At 35.3% G+C, this 18,038-nt stretch overlaps 1 protein-coding gene across 1 annotated transcript; it reads left to right on the top strand.

The window, feature by feature from the left end:
- Positions 1-914: 914 nt before the first annotated feature.
- LOC105326974 (mu-type opioid receptor) lies at positions 915-2,272 on the top strand. Its single transcript, XM_011427222.4, has one exon. The coding sequence runs from the start codon at positions 1,126-1,128 to the stop codon at positions 2,227-2,229; it is 1,104 nt and encodes a 367-aa protein (XP_011425524.3). The 5' UTR covers positions 915-1,125; the 3' UTR covers positions 2,230-2,272.
- Positions 2,273-18,038: the final 15,766 nt, after the last annotated feature.

Raw genomic sequence — 18,038 nt, 5'->3', positions numbered from 1 at the left:
ACTAAAATGCTTTCTTTAGTGATTCACGCGGGTTATGAAGGTAGCGATCATTGCAGAAAAGCATTTTATTGTTTAAAATTGCTATGAAAAATAGAGATATTATAACAATGTTGACGTATAAGGGTAGCTTGTTACGTGTTGTTTGTAACTTTAAAGACGCATGTTCATCTGAAAATTGGAAAACAGGAAGAGTGTAACACCATATGGATAACAAAAATGTATTTTCTGTTTTGTTACAGGCATTTTAACAAGACCTTGGACTTTCGGTAGGATGTAACTATTTGTTTCTTGCATTAAAATAAGCTGAAAATGACGCTGGTTTCTAAGTGAAATATACACAGATTGAATAGTCTTAGCTTAAAAGCCAGACAAATCTTGCTGATTTCAAAGAGCCATGGCTGAATGGCCAGGAATGAAAAAGACGACCTATGCCACAGTGCTGTTTGACACAACTACCCAAAGTCCAAGCTCTTGTTAAAATCGTTTTATCTAAACATGTTGTTTATCCCAATTATTTTTCCTGACTCCTTATAAAGAGTTTGAAACCAAAGTAACTACATGTATTAGTTCTAATGAAATATACTAAAAAAATGTTGTTTCCGGATGTGGTCAAGAATATTCTAAATTATAGTTTGTGTTGTTTAATGCATTCAGATTACTTTTATATATGAAGATAGAAGGTCTGCGGACTGTTTTGATTTTTTACTAAAGTCTCGTATTCTTGGATGATTATCGCACGATAGGCAACATCTACTTTCCCTATGATGTTTCCAATATCATAGCTGCTAATTTGAGATAAATCGACCATATGTACCACTAAATATACCTATTGTCGACAAGCAGTCCGATTCAGATCGAACATAAATGCCTCAGTTGCAGTATCGAATGAAAAAAGCAGGAACCGTTTATAGATTTTTCTGTGTGATATACAGACATCTATAGATTGTCCAATTATCTCAACCATCCCCCCTTCCAAAGTAAATTGATTTGATACCGAATGCAGTGAATTTGTATATTGACGCAGATGATTGTCAGATAATTATCAGGTTGGCGACCAATGATAGTGAAGCGTTCCATTTATAAGTCGCAACAAGTCTCGTCTGATTTACACAGTGTTCCAGTACTATGAACACCACCCGACCTGTGGCGGTTTCTCATGGCTCCGTCTATGAAGAACCCGACCAGACAAGTCTGACGATACGTCTGGTGGTTTTACCCTTCATCTTTGTCGTCGGGTTTTTCGGAAACACACTTTCTGCCTCACTTTTCTTGGGAAAGACTCTGCGGACGAAGTCTTGCAGTATCTACCTCGCCACCAAGACAATCTCAGACAACGGGTTTCTACTCTCACTGTTCGTGGCATGGCTGGATTTCGTGGACGTCCGTATCTTCCATACACAAGTCGTGTGCCATGTGGCGATATTCATATCGTACGCCTGCGGGTTTGTATCTGTCTGGTCTGTCGTTATGGTGACCGTTGATAACTATATCAGAATATGCCGTCCATCAGAAGTTTCGTCACTCTGCACCCCATACATTGCCTGGAGACTGACAGTCTTTGGGGTGGTGTTCGCTTGCATGCTGTACAACTTCCCTCTCTGGACACTGGACGTCAGCACATCCAATCCACATCAGAAGACGTTCTGTCAGACACTGCCAAAATTTGAGCGATTCGAAGTCGTGATGACGTATTTAGACACAGTCTTGACCCTCGTTTTGCCACTCTTCATCATCATCACCCTCGTCTGCGTCATCGCTGTAAGATTGGTAGACGTGTCCAAACGAAAGGATCGTCTTCGAAAAAGTTCCTCATATGCCAGTGTAAATTCAACAGTCAACGGCTCACAAAACGGACCGGCCTTGCCATATTCACAAGTTACTAAGATGTTACTGTCCGTGTCGTTAGTCTTCGTCTGCCTCCATACCCCGAGTCACGCCATCAGAATGAAAGTAACGCTCGAGGACCTTCTGGGACAGACGACCGTGGCGTCAGAAACAGACCGAATGCTCAATCATTTCTTTTTAGTCTTGTATTACTTGAACTTCGCTGTTTACTTCTTTATTTTTGTGGGTTGTGGACGCAATTTTAGAAATGTTCTCAAAAAGAAAGTAAAACAAATCTGTGACAGTCATAATAACGTTACTAGCACTTCAAACGTTGTCAGAAATAGAATGTGGAGCGAAGATCGGGACTTGGAAACTACCAAAGATACACTAGACGTTGACTAGTGGGTTTGGAAAACTTTATAATAAACTTGTACATATCTTTTCTAATTTCTTTTTGGAATAAAAAAATAAATTTAAAACTGATCTACTTTTTTTTCAATATTAACACTTGATAAAAGTCGCAGTGAGCATAACATTTACGCAATGATTATGTATTCTTTGATATTTAAAGGTTGATTCAAACTATCATTCCTTTCAAAATATATAGAACTCAGTCATCAAGAGTACCTTTGCTTATCCTTCATTGCGTCGTACAATTCACACAAGAAATAACTATATACATGAACTGTTAATTAGTATTGACGATAAAGGCATACTCTAAAACCTGGCCTGGCATGGCTTGGCGCCTTTGGCCTGGCCTGGCCTCACTTTTGGCCTCAACATTGGCCTGGCCCCAAATTTTGGCCTGGCCTCAAAAATTGGCCTGGCCTCAAATTTGGCATCTTCAAAAATTTTTGGCCTCAAATTTTATAATTTCTTTTGTTCTCAATTTCTTAGATTTAGATGCCTTTTTTAACTTTAAAGATAATTCAATCAAAGAATGCACAGTAAATATATTATACTTCCATGTTAAATACTGAAATCAGATTGGTTAAAGACGCAATTGGTAATCCGTTCTATTACCCTCAGTGTTAGCAACACACTTGGCAACGCGTAACACAATGGATTGTTACATGCGCGTAAATTATGCGCGTAGGTTCGCCATTGAATTCACTTCATTTATATATATTTACATCTACCAAGTATTATTCCGTCTATTTCTTACGGACAACTTATAGACAATTCATAGCTCTATAGAAACAGCCAGACTGAAATCTACACGCCCCGTTTATCGATTGGTCGAAATCTACAGCGGCTGAAACCAGTGGCGTCGGAAGCAAATTGAAAGTGGGGAGGGGGGTTAGGGGGGGGGGGGGTAGACTAATCCTCCGAAATCTTGACAAGCAACTCCAACTTCTCAATATTCCCATCTTTCAGGGTAAATTAAAAAAAAAACCTTTGCTACGATAAAAAGTGGGGAGGGGGGGGGGGCTGAACCCTCTATGATGCTATGTGCCTAATGGTAATAGGTCTAACTTTGCAAAAAAAAGTGCCCCCCCCCCTATGGAAACTGACAAGAAAGTGGTATGACTGAAATTGACACGCCCTGTTTATCGATTAGTCTTGACCGACAACTACTAACTGACTGCACGAAATAATCATGATGATGTCATACTCAGTCTCACAAGAGACGATTTGGCTGTTTCTTTTAGCTAACGTTCTTATAACGTTAACAGTAATTTGGTGAATTTAACTTACTTTTTACAATCAATTTATTAATTAATTAAAAGAAAGATGATAATATAAACAATAAAATGCTTTCTTTAATGACTTATGCGGATTATGAAGGTAGCGATCATTGTAGAAAAAATTTACATAACCCGCGAACGCGGGTTATGTATTTTTTCTGCAATGTCGCTACCTTCATATCCCAAATGAATTATCACCGTGCAAAATTCACTGTTTAATTATAACTTTATTTTGGACTTTACTTTTAAAATTCAACATCTGTTTCGTAATATTTTCTCACAGTTTATTTCTTACAAAGTTCTTATTTATTTAGTGATAGACACTTTTCAGACTCTTAATGTGATTTCAAAGAGACAGAGTGCCATGTCTCAATGAATGTTAATCTCTTAAAACAACATTGTGCAATTATCAGTTTTTTTCATTTCTTGGACATCAAAAACTCATTGAGTTTATTTAATTATTTTATATCTGTGAACCTTTCACTCAGCTAACTTATGTCATCACTTGTCAATTTATACTCATTGTTCAGATTCTTATAAATAGTTATGTACAATTGTCAATCGGCAGTCTGGAATACGGCGGCCAGCCTCGGCCACGTCCGACTCGCCCATGCAGAGCCTTGAGTCCGGAGGCCACTACTGGCCATATCCGACTTGTTTGTAATATGTCTGCCTGTTAAATTATTGTAATGTTGCCATCGTTGAGTCTCGACCAATAAAAACGGAATCCTGCATCAATTGCCTGTTTATTTCTCTGGAACTGTATACTGGTGGACCTTATGGAATACGGCAAACGTACCCTTCATTTTTACCTTACGGCCTACAGCGCGCCACAACCTTATACCCTTTACGCCAACATTCCCTCACTCACCCGGTTCGTACTGCACACGACCGATGCAGACCCAGAAGAATTCTCTAGCACCGTAAAATCCACGCGGTCACAGAATCACCAACGAAAGCATTTTATTGTTTAAATAAAAGCATTAAATTTTTCTTTAAAACGAAGACATTCAGTATAATTAAATTTGATTGCATATAAAACTGATAACAACCGTTTAATTAACGTCAACGCTAAGCTCAATCTTAATTCACGGTAAACCGTTTTGAGTGACATACCGGTAATTGATAATGTACATATAATTATGTCGATATAATCAGTGATTTTAATAGTTTTTTTTTTTAATTTTGTTTGGGAAAACAAATAAAATGCGCATTATAAAACTTCTCAGTGTGGATGATAGTTAAAACGGGTATGAAATAATACTGACAATTAAAACCTTATTAATGGTATGGTTAAATGAGGTGTGTTCGGTGATAGATCGCAACTCTCTCTCTCTCTCTCTCTCTCTCTCTCTCTCTCTCTCTCTCTCTCTCTCTCTCTCTCTCTCTCTCTCTCAGGATGTTGCCACTTCCCTCCAGGAATTTGCAATGAAATGTAATTTCTCATAAATAATGTATGAGAAATTGACATTGGACCCCCCCCCCGAAAAAAACAGGCTTGCATTCGCAATTTTAAACCAAAACGTTCAGAAAAGCGTTCAAATAGATTTTGTAAGATAGAAAGAGAAGAAAACCTTCAAGTTGTTTGTTAGTCCCCAGTTCTCTTTCCCTCCTTTCTACATATATTCTGCTCCATTTTTTCATTCTCTTTTATCCTGCTTGTCCAAATATTTTGACTCAGAAACTTTAGGTGGGGATGGGTTTGGGGTAGAGTAATGAGTAAAGTTACAGGCGAACCCCGCCCCCCCCCCCCCCACATCCCCTTCCCTATTTGCACAAAATCCAGAATCCGCAACTGTCTCCCTTTCTTAATTTTCTCTCTTTGTCATCTGGAACTATCCTATAATTCTGTAACGTTCAACTATAAACTGTTTATGTTTTACACATATGACGTATTCTGTCTGCAACTTACATAACACGTGTAATGTATAACACTCCGTTAATGCATTTTCGTGTTTAATTTGTGTTTTGAGTTCCACCATATTCTCCGTTTTGTGTCTGTGCTAAAAATATTTCAAAAGCTTAGACTTTTTTTCATTACGGTAGATACATGTAACCTATTATTACTATACTTTGGTTCGTTTCTTGCAATGTACACGTACAGAGATTTACCCATACGTTGACTCACCATGTCATTATTATCGTAGTCATGCAGAAAGAAGCATGCCTTTGATTGCTGTCCATGAATGGACTAATCCTTGCTATAGTACACGAAGTATATTAGGTAGTTTAGCCAAAACAGCCAAATTATATATGCTAGCGTCATTTACACACTTTATAACCCCAGTACTTGTTAAGAGGGGTTGTCTTTTATTTTTACCATTTTGTTGTTTACTGTGCCATATCTGTTACACTTCAATTAGGTACCACAGAATACTAGACTATCAGCGTTAGCTAACGTATTGACATGCTTATGTTTACAATTAGAAGTGTTTATTACGTCTATAACAATAGATCAATCATCACAGCGGGTTTTACATAGGTAACAGTGCAATAGTTCAAGCTTTTCTGTACAAATCACATTGCTCTGTTGTTAAAAACTATAGAAAACAACGACGATATTTTACTGGAGATCTGAAAATAAATTACTCAATCAATTTAATTTGAATGAACAAATAAATAAAACAATAATCCACCCACTTTTTCATTTTTAACGAAATGAAAATAACTTTGTTTTGCAAAGCAAAATATTTGGTCCTTTAAGAATCTATGTAGCATCAATTAATATATATATAGACTACTTAGAATACTTAGACATTGTTCATCATTTATTAGTGATACTTGTTTACATTTTATTATATTAAACCACTCCGTAATATGTCATACAAGAATATTTATGTATACAATATTTTACTTCAAAATAGAAAAAGACCAGCCACATCAGACCACTTTGTTTTTACGTAGACACACGCTTTCGCGCACCTGGTTTTGATTTCACATACCGGATATGGACTTCGGATTACTATTTTGATAAGATCTAATATTGTTAAGATATGCTCTTGTACATATGTTTTAGTGACTTTAGCTTGTACAAAATGTGTCCGTTATCTGTCATCGTCAAGTATAATATCAGGTGGTGATCCGGATTGAAGTCGCGATCGAGGAGAGTCAGCCATATTCTTCGAGAAATACTGAAGGAAGGCTGAATGTATTCATACGCACCAGATTTGGTGATTGGGTCTTCTGTGTTATGCGTAAATATCACTCAAATCAATTAATGCAATTTAATTGGGGGCGAAAGTGAATGTCGATATATCGAGATAGTTAAAAGGGAATAAACAAAAATGAAATAAAAAACAAGACAAGAATAAAACAAAACAAGGACAAAAACCTTTAAAACTGTTAAAGAGAGAGTGATAAGTGGTGAATAAGACTACCATTGTTCTTCTCAATAACCGATTGGCCAGAAAAGCCTGAAATATATTGATAAAATCCTTAAAAATTCTTTGGAAATCTTTCAGTCAGAAAAGCTGAGACTTGTCTGAAAGCACATTGTGAAGATTTAAGGTGGTTGAATCATAACTTAAGGGGTGAGAACAGTCGGGGCGGGGGGGGGGGGGGGGTTAAATTGGAAAAGAGGAAAATCTTCTCACAAATACATAAACAACAAATGAGGCTTAATATTTGACATTAAAAATGTGTGGATGAAAGTTTTACTTTGACTTCTTATTTTTTAAAGATAGTAATGTAATTGGTTTTATTTCAAAAAAGAGATCGGGGTCATTCAATGTATATAAAATTTCATATGAAGAGTCACCACAGTTCTTTACACAAAAATTAAAGTAACTTTGTTCTTCTGAAAAAGGAGGATCCATGTGCGCTCTGAATTGGAGGCAAAGTTAAGTATGAAGAAGATTCAATCATATCAAACCACGATCAGCTACAGAGGGTTCGCGTATAATCACCTTCCCAGTAACAGTGTGTGGGTTTTCTCAAATCAAGTCTGGTGCCTGTAGTTGAATCAACTTAATTAAACGATGATAATATGCAACAAAATTATACATGAGTGAAAGCCTAATAATGTTATGAAAGCATAGAATGCTTACATGTATAGTGTGAATCATTAAAGGGATACACGTTTACATCTTAGTGTTTTGCCTGCCTTGTAATGTGTATTACAGATTGGTATACATAGGTGCATTGATTTATGAAATATACTTGTCTTAATTAAAAACCATCCACTGAAGGATAACAAATTATTACTCACGTCTGACAATACTTTAAGGTAGAGTCATGCTTTCACTCATCCAGTTTTTATTTTATACACCTAAGCTTCCGATCCTGCGCATATCGAAATAGTTACAAGAGAGAAGTGTGATCATTTAGAATAAGAAATATTGTCTTCGTCATTATGGACATCCTAGAATAAAGCTCTATATAAAGATATAGTAATCTTTTTAAATACTAGTACGTGTAACAGTAAAATTTAATCAAAGTACTGAGAGTACTGAAAGACGGGGTCTTGAAAGTTTGAATTTGTAATTGTCCTGGATTTCCTCGAATAAGCTTCCAAAATTTAAGAGTTTGAATTAGTTGTTACAATCTATGTTAATTCGGTTTTTTTGCAATTGTCTGATACTTTGTCTAAATTTTACTCAATCCCGGCCTTCATAATTGTAGAAAATTGACACAATGTAATATATTATGTAAAATAAGACCCCAAGGAAAATTTTTAAAAATTACTACTAACTGGGAAAATCAAACAACTATATCAAAGTAGATAATTTTAATCATTAGATTTATTCAATTTTGTGATCCAAGGGAAAATCCACAAGTCGGACTGTATCCGTAATAAAAGTTATATGAAAACCCCGAAAACTCTAAAACTGCTGAATTAACAAGCAAAGTGAACATTTGTATACAGATAACAAACACAGGCACCTGACGTTAGAAATATGACATAAATAACAGATATTGTCAACTCCGCCATGAGCGTGTAAATGTTACGGGACCAACCTTACTTTGAGAACTATAAGTGCATCAGCAATCTTGTATAAGTCATTAAGTTTGAACCCGATAGTGAACATGAACATGAGCCTGTAAATATTTTAAGCATTTTTTATTTATGAAATATTTACAAAAACTCTTTATTTAGTTTTTAAATTACTTTTTTTAAAACTTATTGACTTTTCACAAAGTAATGGTAATGCATTACTTTACTCATGTAATGGTAATGTAATGCATTACTTCAAGAAAATGAAGTAATGGTAATGGTAATTTAATGCCCTAATTCATGAAGTAATGGTAATGTAATGCATTATTTTACAATGTAATTCACCCCAAGCCTGATTCTAACTAAGCCGGAAAACATGAACATTTATTTAACTTGGTTTTTCAATCGATAAGATTGTATATATTATATGATGTATAAGTCTTCCAAAATGTATAATCTATTATAGATTTTGCTTACAATGCATTGTTTAAAATTTAAATTCAGTTTAATCAACTAAAGAGCCAACGAACGAGAATGCAAATTCAGACTTGTTATCATTTTCTTTGTACAAAATTCCTTTAAAGACGAACAGCAGTCATACCGCAAGTAGACTGGAAGCCAATGAAGCACCTATTTAATTTGTAAAACATCTGTGTATAACCCGTCCCGATTTTAACTTCGGCTTGCGCATGAAGTTTGGTACATGTAGTATTAAGGTGAAAGATTGTCAAAATAAAATTCACAACTTTTCAAAAATGGCACATTGCGTTTGGGAACTTTAATTTCGATTCCACGGGCATCAACCTCTTCTATTGATTAATGAGCTCATACACCAACTGAATCGTCAACGGCGCTATGCATCCAGTTACGTAACTCATTCCACATTTGAACCCGAGCAAGAATATTTTGATCAATAAAACTATTTGTTTATTTTCTAAATAGAATTTTGTTTATTTATACTTATATTATACAGAGGACTTAAAAAGATTTAATGCGTGTTTTTATAATACATATTTACTGAAATGCATGAAAACTTTTTGCACTTTTTTCTTACGCGTAGACTCAATTCATGTGTTCTACGCGTGCCTTCCGGTTTGAGACTTCCAGACGAGGTCACGTGACCCCGTCTAAAAATAACACTTTATAACCCCGTACATATTAGTAGGAGATGTCTTTTATTTTTACCATTTTGTTGTTTACTGTACCATATCTGATACACTTCAATTAGGTACCACAGAATACTAGACTATCAGCGTTAGCTAACGTATTGACATGCTTATGTTTACAATTAGAAGTGTTTATTACGTCTATAACAATAGATCAATCATCACAGCGGGTTTTACATAGGTAACAGTGCAATAGTTCAAGCTTTTCTGTACAAATCACATTGCTCTGTTATTAGAAACTATAGAAAACAACGATGATATTTTGCTAGTATTAGAGATCTGAAAATATATTGCTAATTCAATTTAATTTGAATGAACAAATAAATAAAACAATAATGCACCACTTTTTCATTTTCAACGAAATGAAAATAACTTTGTTTTGCAAAGAAAAATATTTGGTCCTTTAAGAATCTATGTAGCACCATCTTTCTTTAGTGCGAGTTTGTAGGTTTTCACGGGTTGCTGCTGAAAAGGAGTGGAAGCTAACGTTAATTAATATTTAGACTACTTAGAATACTTAGATTATGTTCATCATTTATTAGTAATACTTGTTTACATTTTATTATACTAAACCACTCCGTTACGTGACATACAAAGAATATTTATTTATTCAATATTTTACCTCAAAATAGAAAAAGATCAGCCACATCAGATCACTTTGTTTTTACGTAGACACACGCTTTCGTGCATCTGGTTTTGATTTCACATACCGAATATGGACTTCCGATTAATATTTTGATAAGAACTAATATTGTTTATGATCATGCTCATGTACACATGTTTTAGTGACTTAAGCTTGTACAAAATGTGTCTGTTATCTGTCGTCGTCAAGTATAATATCAGGTGGTGATCCAGATTGAAGTCGCGATCGAGGAGAGTCAGCCATATTCTTCGAGAAATACTGAAGGAAGGCTGAATGTATTCATACGCGCCAGATTTGGTGATTGGGTCTTCTGTGTTATGCGTAAATATCACTCAAATCAATTAATGCAATTTAATTGGGGGCGAAAGTGAATGTCGATATAGCGAGATAGTTAAAAGAGAATAAACAAAAATAAAATAAAAAACAAGACAAGAATAAGACAAAACAAGGACAAAAACCTTTAAAACTGTTAAAGAGAGAGTGATAAGTGGTGAATAAGACTACCATTGTTCTTCTCAATAACCGATTGGCCAGAAAAACCTGAAATATATTGATAAAATCCTAAAAAATTCTTTGGAAATCTTTCAGTCAGAAAAGCTGAGACTTGTGTGAAAGCACATTGTGAAGATTTAAGGTGGTTGAATCATAACTAAAGGGGTGAAAACAGTCGGGGCGGGGGTTAAATTGGAAAAGAGGAAAATCTTCTCACAAATACATAAACAACAAATGAGTCTTAATATTTGACATAAAAATGTGTGGATGAAAGTTTTATTTTGACTTCTTATTTTAAAGTTACACAAAATATACTAACAGTAGTAATGTTATTGTTTTTTTTGTTTTGTTTTTTCAAAAAAGAGATCGGGGTCATTCAATGTATATAAAATTTCATATGAAGGGTCAGCACAGTTCTTTACACAAAAATTAAAGTAACTTTGTTCTTCTGAAAAAGGAGGATCCATGAGCGCTCTGAATTGGATTTAAGTATGGTTTAAGTATGAAGAGATTCAATCATATCAAACCACGATCAACTACAGAGGGTTCACGTATAATCACCTTCCCAGTAACAGTAAGTGGGTTTTCTCAAATCAAGTCTGGTGCCTGTAGTTGAATCAACTTAATTAAACGATGATAATATGCAACAAAATTATACATGAGTGAAAGCCTAATAATGTTATGAAAGCATAGAATGCTTACATGTATAGCGTGAATCATTAAAGGGATACACGTTTACATCTTAGTGTTTAAGGTAGAGCCATGCTTTCACTCGTCCAGTTTTTATTTTATACACCTACTATAAGCTTCCTGTCCTGCACATATTGAGATAGTTACAAGAGAGTGAATTCAAAAGAAAAAATAAAACAAAACAAAACAATAGAAAACAAAACAAAACCAACCAAGGACAAAAACCTTTCTTGCAACAGAACATTGTGAACATTTAGAATAAGAAATATTGTCTTCGTCATTATGGACATCCTAGAATAAAGCTCTATATAAAGATATAGTAAACTTTTCAAATACTAGTACGTGTAACAGTAAAATTTAAAAATAAAACATTTGAACCTTTCTCTCATTGATAGTAAATGGCTGCAAAATTCTCTAGCACTATGTCTTCTCAGATTAAACAAGGCAAATGATATCACCAAGTCATTAACAAGAGACAATTTGACCATAACCATTATCACAATGTTCAAAATATTCTAAATGTTCACAATGTTCTGTTGCAAGAAAGACAACACTGGTATATACTTGCACATATCGATTTGTAGCTCCCGGTCTGAAAAAATTCGGATGGACGACCTAATTTTTTCAGACCGGGAGCTACAGACCTGCAGCTAATATCGAGTTAGTTACAAGAAAATAAATTGACCAAAACAAACAAACAACAACAAATACCAAAATACATAAACCTTTAAAACTGTTGGAGGGAAGGGAATAAGTGGTGGGCAATACTCCCAGTACCCCGAGTTCTACATGACAGGACTATGCAAATTTTAAGCTTTTTTGTAAACATTGCAATTGATTGATTACATTTTAGTAAAATGGCTCTAACTTAAAAGATATTGAAATATATACATGTATGAAGCAGACGAAACGTAAATATAAGCAATAAAATACTTTCTTTGATGATTCATGCAGGTTATGAAGGTAGCGATCAATTACATGATTTAGTAATTTTAACTACTTTTTATAATCAACTTATCACATGGTTAAAAGAAAGATGTAAATATAAACAATAAAATGGTTTCTTTCCTGCTTCATGCGGGATATGAAGGTAGCGATCATTGCAGAAAAAAAACATTTATCCCACATGAACCACCAAAGAAAACATTTTATTTAAATAAAGATATACAAGTTTTATTATAATCGTAGGTGACGACATCTCTGAAAATTGATTAAGTATTCATGAGCCAGTTTTGGTCAAAAGAGGAACAAGAGGTCCAGGGGCCACATCGCTCACCTGAGCAACAATAACTTTAACTGATCAAATTAGCACTACAGTATCAAATACAAAATGTCTGACAATTTAGTACAGTACTAGATCTTTCTAAAACAAAAAATCTACCAATTCTTATCCACATATTTTTATGATAAATATTAAGCCCCTTTTGTTGTTGTACCTGTAAGAAGATTTTTCTCTATTCCTATATAACACCCCCCCCCCCCCCCCCCACTTAGTGGCCCCACTTTTTTATCTATGGAATCAAACATTAATCTGCAAAACCCGTGATTTCACTCAAGTTACTGCTTTTTGGACTGAAAACTTTCCCAGCAGAATATTATTAAAGATTTTCTCTATATATTCCTATGTAAAATTGCAGCCCCCCCCCCCCCACTGTGGCCCTGTCCTACACCCGGGGACTGTGATTTAAACAAACCTTAACCTAAACTATCAGAGAATGCTTCCATACAAGTTTAAGCTTTTCTGGCCAAATAATTTTTAGAAGAAGATTTTTAAAGATTGTCTCTATATTCCCATGTAAAACTTAACCCCTCCCCATTGTGGCCCAACCCTATCCCCGGGGACCATGATTTGAACACACTTGAATCTACACTACCTGAGGATAACTCCACAAAAGTTTAAGCTTTTCTGGTCTAATAGTTTTTAGAAGAAGATTTTTAACGATTTTCTCTATACATTCTTATGTAAAAATCCATTCCTCCACTGTGGCCCCACCCTACCCCCGGGAACCATGATTTGAACAAACTTGAATCTACATTACTTGAGGATTCTTCCATACAAGTTACAGCTTTTCTGGCCTAATAGTTTTTGAGGAGAAGATTTATGAAAAATACCAACAAATTTTCAATAATTCTAAACTATCTCCCCTTTAAAGAGGGTGTGGTCCTTCATTTGAATAAAATTGAATCCCCTTCACCCAGTGATGATTTATGCCAAATTTAGTTGAAATCTGCCCAGTGGTTCTGGAGAAGAAGATGAAAATGTGAAACGTTTTCATCAACGACATCGCCAACGACAACGCCAATGACAACAACGACAGACAACGGACAAATTTTAATTAGAAAAGCTCACTTGAGCTTTCAGCTCAGGTGAGCTAAAAAAACACGTCCATGCAGACAACAATGATGCACGAATGTCTCTTATTGCCTTGACGTTTGGCCTTTGACCAGAGCTGTCTCGTAAAGAAACCGTGTCGTTATTCAAACTGCATTCATTTTTATTCCCGCAATTCTACACCTAGAAATTATGTCACTAGATAAAAATAAAGTCTTGTCTTGATAATTTTTATTCAAGGTCGCTTCACATCTTTCAGCATAGGTACTCTGTAGGTAGAGTAAATGACAAATTAGACTTGTTGGAGTACAAATAAGTTCCGAACAAGAAACAATGCATGGACGAACGTAATATAGGGCGCTCACAAAGCAGGGCACAAGTTACGATTATAACTGCCCAGGTTAGCTATGAGGCCTTTACATATGCCTCTTTTGAAAACTTGCAAACAGGTCACAATATGAGAACCAAAGAAATGACACTTATTGTAAACATTCTTAATGTTATTTATTTGAGTGTAATATTACTTTGTGGCTTTGACTATGCCATCATGTTTTTGCGACTCTTATGCTTTGTGCTCTTCAGTGAATGACCAATAATAACTATACATTAAGGAGAGGGTCTTTCCTATATTAACAATATTATCGTAATGATTTAGGAACGCGTTTATTTAAGGAGTAGTTGAACATTTAAGTGAGACTTTTTTTGTTAAATAATTGCAGATCTACGGTAAGATTTGAGAGTCTATTTGCAGTTCTTCAATTTTGTCCGACATGGTCATTTTTCTGGCCCAATATGTATGGCCTTTGTGGCAGTGACTTTTAATTTCGGCCACCCTGTATGATTAACGATTTGTGACTCGGTATTAAATTATTAAACATTGTAGGATTTGAGCTTCTCCTTTTTAAAAACCGTTCTCTACACCTGTCTCATTAAACAAACAACAGACGAAGCACTCCCCAGACTAATATCAGACAATATCCAGTGGTTCATTACCATCAATGTAGGCAGATGAGGAACTGTACAGGCACGTAACATCGTTTTTGAAAGGGGTCAGACTCATCCAAAGCAAAAATAATAAAAAGAAAAAAAAAGGAAAAGCAAACTTTCCAAAATCTTCAAAATCCTAATCCGGAGGGAGGGGAGGGGGGAGTAGCGTAGTACATCTATAACTCCTTTTTTTTTACATACTCTCAAAAAATGTGGGGGGGGGGGGGCAACTCCATTATAATTCAATTTTTTATATGTAAAATTAAGAAAATTAGTTTCTGCGAGAATAAGTTGGGGGGGGGGGGGGAGCAGCCCCCTCCCCCCCCCCCTCCCCCCGATGTTACCTGCCTGCTGTACAACAGACTGAACGGTACAGTTGGTCAAATTTGAATTGGAGGTGAATTAATTTATTTTTTAATACAGTGGTACATCGTCACTTTCTTAAAGTTCTATTTTTGGAATGCAAAGCATTGTGCGAAATGTCAATAAAAGCACTATTTAAATCATTCTGTGTGAGTACGTATGTCTTCCACTAATTACGCATCGTCAGAAAAGCTTTGCATGTTCATATCAGAGGCGGATCCAGCAATTTTGAAAAGGGGGGGGGGTCCATTTGATGAAAATCAATACGTGCAAAATACATTATTTGTCAATAAACAAGGTCATTTGAACGTTTTCCGAGCGTAAATTTAATGAACATTTATCTCATCAATATCTATTTCGCATATATTTTAATACATGTATCAGAGTGCACTGCATTATTGAGCGTTTTGGTTTAGGTAAGGAAGATTTGCAGCCTTAAAAAAAATCCCAAGTCTCCAGCAATGAGAACGTGCGTCTATGCTATGCTTAATAGAAAGAAACACTAAAAAACCAAAAATAATTCAGACTTATTACGACAAGCTATTATAAAAATGAATTTTTGGTAAAAAAATTTTTTATGTCTTTGATGTTTAAATTCTGAACTATTTATTGACTTTGATTTCTATCGGTTGCCTTCTTAAATAAAGGTCTAAATGATGGGATATGACAAAAATGGGGATAATTTATCTACTGAATAGATGGAACATGTGAAATACAATTGTACAAGCAATAGTCGTCCCAGGGAACTTGATGTGACCTCTGTATAATGGGTGCGCCACATCACCCGGCACTTGTACAGATGCGATCTTATTCAAGTTTTGAAAAGTTGTGCATTTTCATAATGGTTTATATATAAACCCCTTACACGGTATTTTGTAACATAATTTCCAATTCTTGGAAACAAAACAGAAAAGGGCTTTCTTTTGTGTTTCATGTGGGTATAAAGGTACGGTATAGCTAGCATTCCAGAAAAATAGCATAACTTGCATAAAATTAACTATAATCGATTTTTAAAGAAATAGAGTAGACAATACATTGTAGATGTTATTATAAATCTGTGTTTTAGCGACACTGCTTAGTTAATTTTTTAAAAATTTTCCACATGCTGGTGGGATTATCTTTTCCGATAAAAAAAAATCGTTAGGGTTTTTCATATAAGAAAAACATGTACATGTAAATTACGGTGCGTTGTAAAAAAAAATTTAAATTAGCAATTTTAAAAGCATTCATTTGAAATAATTACAGTATTTATGTTATAAATGAGGACAATTGCCTTTAATTAGGCATTACAAGTTTTCAAAAAAATTTATATGTCCGACCCCCGGACCCCCCCCCCCCCCCCTCTCTGGATCCGCCAATACATATGAAATGGATAATATTGTCTGTTCTCATACACACACTCCCTGCTCAATTCCATAATATTTCGGGTAAATAAGTAACATTCCTTGGTTTGGGTTTCTCTTTTTTACGATGTGAATGGTGTGCTGTTAATATGAAATACCAGAATGTAAGAAGCAATGAAATGTTTTACAAAATCCCATATATTGCTACTTAATTTTGTATATATAGTGCCCCCCCCCCCCCCATTTAAAAAAAACCCAGATCGAGTGGATCAGGCCTGATGTATAAGTTATATAGGACGTTACATCTATATATATGAATATGACTAAAACTGCTGTGAGTCAATCCTACCCGTTCCCTTTCATGAAAAAAGAGGGGGTGAGTTTTGTTTTGGGTGGATTTTTGTAAACAAAATGAATTCCATGCGTATCAACAAACTATATGTAAGGCAGCTGTGCAGGGGGAGGGGGTTCTAAAATTTCCTTATTCTTAAAATATTAAGAAAATTCGCAGTATTAATTTACTGCTGGTGTAAAAATAACAAGGACTTAGATTCTAATAAGTGTATTATTTCACATTGTTTCATAGTGCTATTACCGTAGGTTGTATGCGTCATGTCAAAAAAGTGTATTGAATACTTGCATTATATTGTTATCTCATGAATACCGTTGAGCACTATCGCAATCAAATTAATCAAATGTAGTTGAAGGATGTCATCGCTTACTCACTACACAAACGCTTATGCGGGTCTCCCCTCACCTAGAAAATTTAAAATAATTAAATTCACAAAATATAGTAAATAAGCTCTCTCCTCCCCCCAATTTTTTAAGGACCCCCCCCCTCCCCCCGCTTTTTTATTTAGATGAGAAAACTCGTATATATTGAAATCACAAAAACAAATACATACAGTTTCGGGTATTGCGTAACCCCCATCCTTTTACTTTTTTTAATGTCAAGATTTCGGATAAGTCTGGCACCCCCTCACCTACTTAAAAATATCAGTTCATATACACAACGATGCTACGATCATGTGTCTGTTTACAGTGAAAAACTAAATTAATTCTTATTGAGTGGATCGAGAAGTGGGAACTTGTTAATTCAGTTACACAGCAAAATTACTGAACTCCACCGCCCCCCGCCCCCGCCCCCCCCCCCCCCCCCGAAAAATATTATCTCTCGGGTCTCCCCTGGAAAATGTTTCTGGATTCGCGAATGTCAGATTGTGTTTGTGCCATTTTTTATACAAATAATATGAATTTTGGCGAAATATATGTTCTCAAAATGTTGGGTTGTATATAAGTAAAACGATAAACGGTAGGTACATTCTTTCACCATGTGTGGTCTATGCAAAACATGGTAATAATTATGCATTTAAAGAGGTGTTTCTCGTATCCTGATTGCAAAAACGAAGAGGGTCGAATGTTCATAACGTATTATACAATTATTTAATGCTTGAGCAGTCAATAGACCAGAATATTTTTCCCGAGGTGCAGGGAACAGCTCAGTATGATCTATTGCCCGAGGCCAACGGCCGAGGGCAATAGATCATACTGAGCTGTTCCCTGCATCAAGGGAA

The sequence above is a fragment of the Magallana gigas genome, chromosome 8 (genome assembly GCF_963853765.1).
Source record: "Magallana gigas chromosome 8, xbMagGiga1.1, whole genome shotgun sequence".
Classification (NCBI taxonomy): Eukaryota; Metazoa; Mollusca; class Bivalvia; order Ostreida; family Ostreidae; genus Magallana; species Magallana gigas.
The sequence above is the reverse complement of the archived record's forward strand: the minus strand, read 5'-3'. Positions and strand labels throughout refer to the sequence as shown.

Coding starts and splice junctions, on each gene's coding strand:
- LOC105326974 (XM_011427222.4), top strand. CDS start 1,126: ATGAACACCACCCGACCTGTGGCGGTTTCTCATGGCTCCGTCTATGAA.